The sequence below is a fragment of the Diceros bicornis genome, chromosome 23, assembly GCF_020826845.1.
Source record: "Diceros bicornis minor isolate mBicDic1 chromosome 23, mDicBic1.mat.cur, whole genome shotgun sequence".
In the NCBI taxonomy this organism is placed as follows: Eukaryota; Metazoa; Chordata; class Mammalia; order Perissodactyla; family Rhinocerotidae; genus Diceros; species Diceros bicornis.
The window spans coordinates 43,590,212-43,603,149 of NC_080762.1; the positions used below are offsets into that span (position 1 = coordinate 43,590,212).

General features: G+C 41.4%; 1 protein-coding gene across 1 annotated transcript in view; it reads left to right on the forward strand.

Annotated features, from left to right (window-relative positions):
* GABRR1 (gamma-aminobutyric acid type A receptor subunit rho1) overlaps positions 1–4,550 on the forward strand; it is a 30,415-nt gene extending 25,865 nt beyond the window's left edge. Inside the window, exons 8-9 of the mRNA XM_058566646.1 lie at positions 1,598–1,794; positions 2,926–4,550. Coding sequence (XP_058422629.1) covers positions 1,598–1,794; positions 2,926–3,219 — 491 coding nt within the window. The 3' untranslated portion in view covers positions 3,220–4,550. The remainder of the gene's footprint in view (positions 1–1,597; positions 1,795–2,925) is intronic.
* Positions 4,551–12,938: the final 8,388 nt, after the last annotated feature.

The window sequence follows — 12,938 nt, forward strand, 5'->3', positions numbered from 1 at the left end:
CCTGGGCTCAGATCCTGGGCGCGCACCGACGCACCGCTTGTCCGGCCATGCTGAGGCGGCGTCCCACATACAGCAACTAGAAGGATGTGCAACTATGACATGCAACTATCTACTGGGGCTTTGGGGAGAAAAAGGGAAAAAAAGGGAAGATGATTGGCAATAGATGTTAGCTCAGAGCCAGTCTTCCTCAGTAAAAAGAGGAGGATGGGCATGGATGTTAGCTCAGGGCTGATCTTCCTCACAAAAAAAAAAATCTGTCTCCCATAAATGAGGTTAACGCATTCTTAGTAAAATTGACCTCTGGGTCCCCAAGTCAACGTTGCTGAGTGGGCAGCCAGGTCCAGCAGGGGGGTGGCTGCCAAAGGTGCCCCCACAGCTGATAATACAGGCCCATGACCACAAGGTTCTACACTGGCAACATGGACACAAAGATAAAATAAAAATAAACCTTGTGGGGCCAGCCCGGTGGCGTAGCGGTTAGGTTCCTGCGTTCTGCTTTGACAGCCCAGGGTTCGCCGGTTCGGACCCTGAGTGTGGACCTACCCACTGCTCATCAAGCCATGCTGAGGTGGCATCCCACATAGAAGAGCTAGAAGGACCTACAACTAGGATATACAGCTATATACATGGGCTTTGGGGAGAAAAGAGGAAGACTGGCAACAGATGTTAGCTCAGGGCCAATCTTCCTCAAAAAAAGAAAAAAACAAAAAATAAAATAAACCTTGTGCACTTTTTTTTTGAGAAGTAGTTATAAGAAACATATGTACCTGCTCATATATGTAACTTTTGTTTTATATTTTTTTATTATTTATTTTTTTTGTGAGGAAGATCAGCCCTGAGCTAACACCTGCCAATCCTCCTCTTTTTGCTGAGGAAGCCTGGCCCTGGGCTAACATCCGTGCCCCTGTTCCTCCACTTTATATGGGACGCCGCCACAGCATGGCCTGCCAAGCTGTGCGTCTGTGCACGTCCCAGGATCTGAACCGGCAAACCCCCAGCCGCCGCAGTGGAGCACGCGCACTTAACCGCTTGCGCCACCCAGCACCCGTAATCTTTGTTTTAAACAATTGAATAGGGCGGGCCCCGTGGCTTAGCGGTTAAGCGCGCGGGGTCTGCTACTGGCGCCCGGTTGGGATCCCAGGCGTGCAGGGACGCACCGCTTCTGCGGCCATGCTGAGGCCGCGTCCCACACACAGCAACTAGAAGGATGTGCAGCTATAACATACAACTATCTACTGGGGCTTTGGGGGAAAAAATAAATAAATAAAATTATAAAAAATAAAAAAAATAAACAATTGAATAGAAATAAATGTCTTACTGCCAAAATATCTGGGGCTCTCTGCAGAAGGACAAATGATACGGGTGCCATGATGAATACGCAGCTATACAGAGGGGAAAGGGTGAGCACGAGGGGTGGAGGAAGAGGAGAAGCTGCGTAAAAGCTAAATCTGGGAAGATGAGTAGGTGTTTGCTAGACAGAGGGGCGGGGTGGAGACATTCTAGGCCAAAGCAGCAGGAGAGACACAAGAGGGAGGCACGAGGCTGTCCAGCGTGTTGGGTGAAAGACAAACATGAGCTTATTGCTCACTGTTTGCAGGAATCACCACGGTGCTGACCATGTCCACCATCATCACGGGCGTGAACGCCTCCATGCCCCGCGTCTCCTACATCAAGGCCGTGGACATCTACCTCTGGGTCAGCTTCGTGTTCGTGTTCCTCTCGGTGCTGGAGTACGCAGCCGTCAACTACCTGACCACCGTGCAGGAGCGGAAGGAACGGAAGCTGCAGGAGAAGGTGATTATCATGAGCTAAAGTGCCTGCTCAGGGAGGGAGCGTGGTCCAGCTCTGGACCTTGGGCAGGTTAGACCCTCTCTGTAAGACGGGAGAATGACAGCCCCTCCTCCACTTACGTCACAGGTTGGCATGAAGAGCAAACAAAATAATATGTTAAAATAGTGTGAAATTTACTCTGGGCTATATTTTTCATTCATTCAGACATTTATTTAGCACCTACCATGTACCAGGAACTGCTAAGCCAAGTTAACTAAAACATAGGTCCCTTTAATCTTGGTGGTATTCATGGTTTAGTGATAAAAATAAATGACAATTCAACATGGTGGGACAAATTATGACCATAGAAGTGTAACAAAAGAAACTTCCAGGGAAGCACATACTTCATTCTAGGAAATTCCTTCATATGTGACCTCGTCCATCTCCCATTATTTCTCAGATCATCTTCCCTCCACCTGTCTTTCCTTTCTTCCTCCTGTCTGCATTCGATGGTTAGCTCCTCCATAAAACTCAAACTATTTTGGAGTAAACGATCCCCACAATGCCACATCTTTCCAATTCTCCCCACCACACACCCACACCTACACCCACACCCACATACACACAAGTAACAGTAACATTTTTATCAGGGCTCATATCAGTTTATGATCTCATGGAGAACAGGGCAATTATCTGATCAAGAACATTCTTGGGCTGCCTGGTGGCATAGTGGTTAAGTTCGTGCGCTCTGCTTCAGTGGCCTGGGGTTGGAAGGTTTGGATCCCGGTGCGGACCTACACGTGGATCACAAAGCCACGCTGTGGCAGCGTCCCATATACAAAATGGAGGAACATTAGCACAGATGTTAGCTTAGGGCCAATCTTCTTCAACATAAAAAAAAAAAAGAACATTCTTTTTGGTCTCTGACATGACATGTTTCCTAAGAGTTGATATGTACACTTCAAACAAAAATGGATTCCTGCTATTTTAGAGTGTTTCCAGTGCCACCACCATTATTTTCCCATCCCCCAACTCCTAACTGGGAATAAAAGAAACTAGAAAAGGGCAACACCCTCCACTACGCAGTTTCTTTTGAAAGGCTTCTGAGAGATGGGGCTCAGCTTGCATCCGTAAGTGTGTTTGCTGTGTTCGCAGCTCCCCTGCACCTGTGGATTACCTCAGCCGCGTGCTGTCATGCTGGATGGCAGCTACAGCGATGGGGAGGTGAATGACCTGGGCAACTGCATGCCCGAGAATGGAGAGAAGCCCGACAGGATGATGGTGCAGCTGACCCTGGCCGCGGAGAGGAGCGCCCCCCAGAGGAAAAGTCAGAGGAGCAGCTATGTGAGCATGAAGATCGACACCCACGCCATTGATAAATACTCCAGGATAATTTTTCCAGCGGCATACATTTTATTCAATTTAATATACTGGTCTATTTTCTCATAAATGCGTGTAATTCTATAAATTTCACATTCTTCTGTATGTACTACAGAAATACCTGTATGATGAAAAATAATTTAAGGTTATGATAAGAAAGTTCCCAGTACCCACCTTTCTCCAGCTTTCCAAAAATACATTGACAAGACACTTACTGGTTTAATTTGCACTTATTAACCATCTATTGAATTCGCAGCATTATACTCAGTGCTGATAGTTGTTACTGGGTCCCCTGCAAAAGCACACTGCCAGTGTTGTGGTCGCACTGTAGTTCAACCTCTCTTAGACCCCAGATGCTCATTCACATGAATGATGTCCTTTACGTGAACGTCATTATATTCTCTGGACTAGGTGGAATTCGGAAGCACCTAAAATTCATTTGCATGGAATATATATGCACCTAAATCTCCACTTTGACCAAAAGTCATGCTTCAGTTTACAGCCTATTACCTTTCTTTACGCATTTTCTCATGTTTATTTGAACATGAGGCAATAATAATATTCCTATTTGTATTTACATCTTGTGGTTCATGAGGTTTCATCTTTTCACAAGAAAAGCTCCTTAGATTGGTGTGATGGCTTCTGATTTTGGTGGGAATTTCCCGGGTAGGGAAACTTTGATGAGGGTGTATGCATGCATTTTGTCAGTTTTGTCAGAGAGATCACTAGCCTAGGAAACTTGTGTTTAAGTGTTTCCTATGTCATGATCATTGCTTCATGCATCTCCACCTTGGAGCACATCCTAGTTCAAGCTGAAGTAAGTCCTTTCTCAGTAATGTGATATCTTCACTGAGGAACTTGGGAATAGACTGATTTTTTTCTGCATAAACATTTCAAGAAAATGCATAATTTGGGACTAGTTGTAACTCATTAGGAGGAGAAATGGTTTCTGAAGAAAAGAAGAACACAAAAACAAAAAGAAATGGGAAGACATTACTGGAAATCTCCACTTATACTCAGTGAATACCAGCATTTTCTATGAGCCAGAAAACAATGGCCACTGATCTCAGGGCCTAGGATCAAGGAGAGGGTTCTAAGTTGATGTATTATTTAAAAACAAATAGTTATTCATACTATGTATGTACAGGATCAACCCTCACCAAAATTATCTAAATCGTATTTGTTTGAAACTTACTTTAATGAAGTGAATTCTATTCACAATGTCATTTTCATTCCAAAGTTGATTTGATCATCCATACTAAATAATATCATGATATTTCTTCATATGAGGGTTTTTGTAATTTGAAAAAAAAACATATTTGCACAAATCCTAATTACAAGGCAATCTCCCATATTCCCCGATAAAAGTTCATCAAAAGAAAGTTTTTGGGCATTAAGTAGATAAACTTAAAGAGATATAAATGAAATAGTTAAATGTTAACTTTTAATATTTAAAAAAATTATTTTTATTTTATTTTTTAAAGATTTATTTATTTATTTTCCCCCCAAAGCCCCAGTAGATAGTTGTATGTCATAGCTGCACATCCTTCTAGTTGCTGTATGTGGGACATGGCCTCAGCATGGCCGGAGAAGTGGTGCGTCGGTGCGCGCCCGGGATCCAAACCCGGGCCGCCAGTAGCGGAGCGTGCGCACTTAACCGCTAAGCCACTGGGCCAGCCCCTAAAAAAATTATTTTTAAAACATTCCTTTTTTCACACTTATTTTATGAGGCAATTTCAATCAAACCCTTCATAAACGATTTTGCCACGTGCTTCTTCCCCATGACCAGGGCCACTTCGAGTCATCCAGTAGGCTTCCAGGCACCTCATCTGAACTTCCATCTGTCTCGTTTGGGAAACTCCACTATTTGAACCAGCATATAGGATGCTGTATTAGTCTGCTCGGGCTGCCCCAGCAAAATACCACAGACTGGGCGGCTTAAACAACAAATTTATTTTCTCTCAGTTCTGGAGGCTGGAAGTCCAAGATCAAGGTGTTGGCAGGTGTGGTTTCTCCTGAGGCCTCTCTCCTTGGCTTGCAGATGGCTGCCTTCTTGCTGTGTCATCACGTGGCCTTTTCTCTGAGCGCATGCATCCCTGGTGTCTCTTCCTTTTCTTTTAAGGACACTAGTCATATTGGATTAGAACCCCACTCTTATGATCTCATTTAACCTTAATTACCTCTTTAAAGGCCCTATCTCCCAGTAACTCACATTGGAGGCGAAGGCTTCAACATATGAATTTTGGGAGGACACATTCAGTCCATAGCAGATGTCCGTGGGAATCATTAACTGCACAACAGTTCATCTAATGTGTCTTGTAGATATTTAATCTTGATCTCTAAAACATAATAGCATATAGTATTGTTTTTTAAAGTGATCTTTAAATGACTTGTTTACATTGATATCCAAACTAGTAATTATAAAGAATAAGCGATTAAATGCATGTTAAATTTCTCTGCTACCTTTTCTGGCAATTCTCTCAGGGGACCTCTACAAGCATTTAAAACTAGCATTGATTGAGTTAATCATGCTAATGTTTTCTCAAGGTGGTACTTAGCTGTCAAAGCTATGTAATTGAGAAACTCTGTAATATGACTTTGTAAAGATCCAAGTATAAAGCAACTCCCTCTTTTCTGATGGATAATTTTGGAGAAAACCTGACCACAGGGCCGGCCCCGTGGCTTAGCGGTTAAGTGCACGCACTCCGCTACTGGCAGCCCGGGTTTGGATCCCGGGCACGCACCAACGCACTGCTTCTCTGGCCATGCTGAGGCCGTGTCCCACATACAGCAACTAGAAGGATGTGCAACTATGACATACAACTATCTACTGGGGCTTTGGGGGAAAAAAAAAAGGAGGAGGATTGGCAATAGATGTTAGCTCAGAGCCGGTCTTCCTCAGCAAAAAGAGGAGGATTAGCATGGATGTTAGCTCAGGGCCAATCTTCCTCAAAAAAAAAAAAAACCTCACCATATATGTGGGCATCTAGAATACTTAATAATTTAAGTTTTGCTGGCATGACTGAAGAGGAGGAAGACTTGGTTAATAATATTGTCTGGTTAACAGGCAGGTACCACATGGCCATGTTGAATAATTTTTAAAGAGTTAAAATACTGTAAAATACACTTGACTAAAACTATATCAAACATAATTTATTCTCCGCCTGGTAGTTCAAAAGGCTCTTCAGGATTTTGAGGGTTTCTTATCATCGTTGTGTGATACAATGTGGACGTCATAAAGATGTGCAGTGTTAGCCAGGAGAGAATTGGGGTTAGTCAGACCAGCTTTTACCTAACGGCAATATTCTCCTCCTGTGATATATATTCCTAACCAATATTCTTTACTTTTTTCCTAATTCATATTTTGTAAAGAGTAGTGATGATAGATTTTAGAGAGAATAAAAAATGGCTTGTTAGTAACAATGAAACCTCACATTTGTAATCCTCACATTTTGTAAAACCCAGTTTTACAAAAAAGTACTTCACATTCACTGTTTCATTTGAACCTGAAAGACGAAACTTGAAAAGCAGAGAAAGGCTGACTGAATGGCAGGCAGATAACATGGTTAATAAGGGAAAGACTCCTCATCCGATTCTCATTCACTTACGGACAATGGACGAATACTGAACCAGTAAACGTCACACAGAAATACATCAACACCACTGTGAGGAAAATTTCTTTTTTTACCAGTCAATGGCGCCTTGTTATTTATTCATTCATTCGACAAGTAATATTGAGCACCTATTATGTGGTATTCAATGTTCAAAAACCAGTGGTTCTCAAACCATCTGTGGTGAAGGACCAGTTTGTTTTATTAAATTTCCAATCCACAGGCTTTTTGTATGGTGAGTTTTTTGAAGTGGAGAATCCCTCACAAAACCCAGGCGTGCTCCTGAATTCCACTTTCTAGGAACATGGGTTTATGGGTCTGACCATGGAGCCCTATACCGTGTATGGATGTCGATCACAACGACCACAATAAAGCATGTACAGAGAGAACAATTTCATTTTGATGTTATCAAGGACAACTGTAGTACAACAACTGAATTTCAGGGATTGCTATGTATGGGAAATTTCAGTACCTGCATTATCCAGTGCACACATCAGTAATGTTAGAATAACACCATTTAGCTCACTTCAGTATTGTCACAACTCGCAAAATAAATGGATGCTTTAACTTTTCAATTCTGTATTCTGAATTTAATTTTAATCTATTTTCTTTCAATCATTTTTAGTATTGGTACCTTTATGTGGAAGGAGACATCTTTACTTTTCTTGAGACCAGAGGATTTTATAAATGCTCTCCGGTTTACTTCAAACAATTTACATATTGGTGAGTTTAGTGGGTTTCTTCAAGTAGCTCTTACAGCTCTATACACCCTCAGTCCCTATTGTGACAAAACATTTGTAGGGCAGCTGGCTGGCACATAGGCCTTGACCATGAGAACTGAATGAGGTAACTGGGTCTCGAGACTCAAATCCACGCCTTCCGAAGCAAGGTTAACTTATGTGAGTACCCCACCACCCAACTATACCTTCTATCTATAATGGGAGGTGGAAAAGGCGGAAGATTTTAGCTGTTTCATTTTTCATGACTTGCAAGATTTCAATACTCTGTTCAAAACAGCATAATATGTATTAAAGACTCCAAGTTTCAAGTACAGAAATTTTCACTTTGTGATACCTCACTAAAGAACTCATACTAAGAGACGTAGATTAAGAAGTCAATGAAGGAAAAGAATAAGTAAACTCTTGATGAAAATTTAATATTTAGTTAGCAGGGAAAAAAACCAAATACTTCCATTTTCGGGCCAAATGAGAGTTAAACACAACTCTAATGACTGCATGATAAAATTCAATCTCTTTTGGCTCTATACAATGTCCAAGAGTTTGTCTAGTGTGATGAATTGAACAGTTAGTTGATTTGGCATTTTGTAGATTGAACCCTCCTATACCTATCCCAAGTTTGTGGTTCTCCAATATATAAAAGCCCTTTAAACCTTTTATAGATCTAATTTATTCTGAAAACTGAAAACAAGACAGGGAACCACAATGCTATAAAGAGACGCAGAAAGTAAACCCTCACAAATTCCCACCATTTCCTTTGGCTTAAAAATTTGGGGCCGGCACAGTGGCATAGCGGTTAAGTGTGGTTAAGTGTGCTCGCTCCGCTGCTGGCAGCCCAGGATTTCCATCCCGGGCGCGCACCGACACACTGCTTGTCAAGCCATGCTGTGGTGGCGTCCCATATAAAGTGGAGGAAGATGGGCACGGATGTTAGCTCAGGGCCAGTCTTCCTTGGCAAAAAGAGGAGGACTGGCGACAGATGTTAGCTAAGGATTAATCTTCCTCACACACACACACACACACAAAATTAAAAAAAAATTTAATTGACATTTCTAAGAGTAGTATTAACAGTGGGGAAAACCCACTGGAGCAAGAAAACAGGTTCTGGCAACAAATATAATCTTAAATTTTTCTGCTGCAATGTATAACCCAGATTATATCGTCCCTAAAAATGATGGATTCCAAGGAAACAGAAATTTTTGCAGGCTGAGAGGTCAATGGAATTATTTGATAAGAATTAAATAAAGAGGCACAGAAGTTGCTTTCGGGAATTTTACTGGCTACAATAGCAAGATTTCCTTTGAGCAAAGGCCAAGTTCTAAATCTCATTCAGGCGTGTTTTAACAGGATTTCACTTATAATTTTCCAGTAGGTTTCTTTCTCTTAGACCTTCTACTAGAAAGCAATCAACTTTAGTATTGCCCAATTTGATATGCCTAGAAAAATAGTTCGAGCATTAGAGAAGAAAAAATCTCTGAAAATTTCTCAGTCTTTACTCAAAATTGGGACCATCTTCTCATGTTGTACATCTGCACATAACTATACTTATTTAAAAATCAATTTTAATGTTCTGGCTTCTCCCCAAAATACCATGACTACAACTTAATATGAACCTACAGTTATTGGCTTCGCCATTCCAAATAGTTCACAATCTTTGCAAAATGGTCTTTAGTTATGAAATATGGCATGATTATACTCCAATACATCTGGTAGCTTTACCTAAAAACTAAAGATTTAAGGTATAGCATTACAACTATTTTCCCATTTTGTATTACTATTCCATAACAAGATTTAATTACCGTGGCATCCCTTAAGTTGGATTTCCATTTTTGCACCTACTTTTAATTGAGATAAATTCAATTCGGTTCTTGCAACTCAAAGTATCCCCAGAGCAGCATTGGCATTACCTAGGAACATTAGGAAAGCACAATCTCAGCTCCACCCCAGACCTAGCCAATTAGAACCTGTATTTTAACAAGATCCCTAGGCGATTCATATGTGCATTCAGATTAACAAGGCACTGAACTAGATTCACATAAGCATACACCTTTGAGTATCATTCACAAAAAGTGACATGAGCTGCATTTATACATTCAACCACTCAATATTGAGGGCTTACTATACGTGCTAAGCACCGTAGTAAGAGCTATAGCCGATTTGTTGATCTCAAACAAACTTGTCAAGTACCCCCTAAAGTCTACAGCTCTCCAACACCAAACTCAGCTTAGAGAACACAAATGCCTCTAAAACGGGAAGAAATGTTTGTCCAAGAATATTGTAAAAATATTCCTCCACCACAAAGCGCAATTGAGTTTTAAAAAATTCTTAATTCTAAGGGAGTATGAATCCGAGTTACCTGGGATTTAAGTACAGATTTAGGAGGTAAATTTCCTTCCTTTTCCTCCTTTTTTTGGGGGGGTTGGGGAGGGAAGGGTTGTAAAGTTCATCAAGTTATAAAAAGCAGAAAATATTCATTCATAATCCTATCAGCCAGAGGCAACCAGTATTATTTCCCATCTTTTTTCTATACATCTTTATATAGTTGCCATATTTTATATACAAATTGATTTTGATTCTTTTCCATAACATAGCATGACCATTTTCCTACTAAAAATTTCCTTTATTTTGCAGCCATTAAAATCATTCCATACTATAGATGTACAAGGCAATCTTTCCCCTAATATTGGAGAAAAAATAATATTGTGGCAAATATTCTTGTCACACTCTAGACTATTTCCTTACGTTAACAATGAATGTATAGAATGGATGTTGATTTGAGATCAATATTCTTTATTATGTTACAGTAGTGTAATTCTAGGTTCCCAGCTTTCTGAGACTTTAAAAATCACAAATGGAATGAGTGACATTCCATAATATGGAACAGCAACCCACTCAAACTAGCTTAAGAAAGGATACAGGGGAATCCCACAAATACGATGGAAATGGACTGAAGTACAGCTGAGCCTCACAAAAACTGGGAAGATTTCAGACAGCTTCTCTTCCTAGGCAATACAGTATCTTTCTTCACTGTTTGCTGGGTGATTGCTTTATTTCCTATTAAGATTGTCCTTCTCTGCTCATATATGACATTCAGTTCCAGATTTATTGACCTTAGAATTCCAGGGCTAGGGGCCCACCTGGTGGTGTAGCAGTTAAGTGCGCACGCTCTGCTGCTGGCAGCCCGGTTCGATCCCAGGCGCGCACCAACGCATCGCTTGTCAGGCCATGCTGTGGCAGCGTCCCACATAAAGTGGAGGACGCTAGGCACAGATGTTAGCCCAGGGCCAGTCTTCCTCAGCAAAAAGAGGATTGGCATGGATGTTAGCTCAGGGCTGATTTTCCTCACACACAAAAAAATCCCAGGCCTCATCATCAAATGACCAGTCTCAATTCTAAATTCCCAGGAGAGCTAGTTGGAGTGTCTCCCTACTTACCATTTAATTTGTATAGGCCTTATAAAGAGCTCAGAGGGTAAAGTGGTCCTTCAGGAGACGTGAAGGAATTAGTGACCAGAGCCAGATTAAGGTTTTCCTGCTCAGCCTGCCCTGACCTCAATGATGGCTGTCTGCAAATGAGTCCAGAACTAGAGGGATCCTTCAGATTGTTTAAAAAAAAAAAAATCACTGAACTTTAGCAACTAGTTCAACATGAAGGATATGCTTTTGAATATGCAGAAAATATATTTCTTCGGATAGGACTATGGGAATAAAGGAATGGACAGATCAGGCCATATATATTAAAAGGTAATAGGGCTGGTCCTGTGGCTTAGCGGTTAAGTGCGTGCGCTCCGCTGCTGGCGGCGCAGGTTCGGATCCCCGGCGCGCGCCAACGCACCGCTTCTCTGGCCATGCTGAGGCTGCGTCCCACATGCAGCAACTAGAAGGATGTGCAGCTATGACATACAACTATCCACTGGGGCTTTAAGGGGAAAAAAATAAATAAATAAAATCTTTAAAAAAAAAGGTAATAAACATGGCTGTGATATATTGAGGTGAGGACAGAAAAGTTTTGTTAGCGAAGTTCTGTTATTGTCATCTTAGAATAAGAAATTTGTGCTTTGTGAATTAATTTCTAAACTTTTGTAGTAATTTTTTCCCCTTGATTCCCAAGATTCTTTTTTGTCCAACTTTCGATCAATGGGACAAAAGAAATCATATTTAGGCCAGGAGAACTTAGAAGGTGGCAGAGGATAGGCGGGGTAATGGCAACATCAGAAGCTGGGAATAGGGACTAAAATCTGATTAGAGAGAGGCCCCTAGAGAGAAAAATCCAGGAGAATCACGGTTGCAATCTCTTTCTGCCTGTGATTTTCTATTACAAGCTCTTCTGAAATATATATTTTTACAAGGGACCTTCTCTTAAAGAACACACAACCCACCTAAGTGGGTTTTGTGACTTGGGATATATGGGCCTTCCAAAGCCTTCCAAAGACTATGGGAGGTATACCCAATAGTTGCTATGGATAACCGCTTTTTCTTTGAAGAAACATTATGGCGGAGCTATAAGTTAGTACCTCTCACCACTTTCAGAGATTAATGGGGCTTGGACAATACTTTAAAGATTTAGGTTTCAACTGCATCTAGGTCTACTTCTTCAAAGGTGGCATCCTATCCCTCTATCAGGCAATAAACAAACTTGAACTCTACTTACAGTCAAGGGGTACTTAGATTCATGTCACTCTTGAAGGTCCTTGTACCACAACACCTGATCTTCCTTCCAGGATTGTGTCAAGTGAGATGACAAGGCATGAAGTGATCGTTAATCCTGAATCTGTATCATTAACAGGCAGTAACGATGCTTGGATTTAGAAGGTTTTGTATTCTTTGAATAAAATAAGCTCAAGAGGAAAAACGTGAAGTTTTCGAACTGCTTCGAATTCTCTTGAGCTAAACAAAATACTGTGTCGAGTATTAGCGACAGAACAGATAAGAGTTCAAACTCTCTCAATTGCAATTCATTGATCACCCAGCGGGGCAATGTCTACTTAGTCTTTGGCCTAAACAAGATTCTTGTCTATTTAAGGCCCTGATCTGATATTCTTTTCTATTTAAATGTCTGAGATTTATTTTTTAGGGCGATTGGATGCTTTGATCTACTGAACTAACCAAAGCTAATCTTACATTTTTTGTGTGTGTGAGGAAGATCAGCCCTGAGCTAACATCCATGCTAATCCTCCTCTTTTTTGCTGAGGAAGACCGGCTCTGAGCTAACATCTATTGCCAATCCTCCTCCTTTTTTTTTCCCCCAAAGCCCCAGTAGATAGTTGTATGTCATAGTTGCACATCCTTCTAGTTGCTGTATGTGGGACGTGGTCTCAGCATGGCCGGAGAAGCGGTGCATCGGTGCGTGCCCGGGATCCGAACCTGGGCCACCAGTAGCGGAGTGTGCGCACTCACCCACTAAGCCACAGGGCCAGCCCACTTACATTTTAATCATTGGA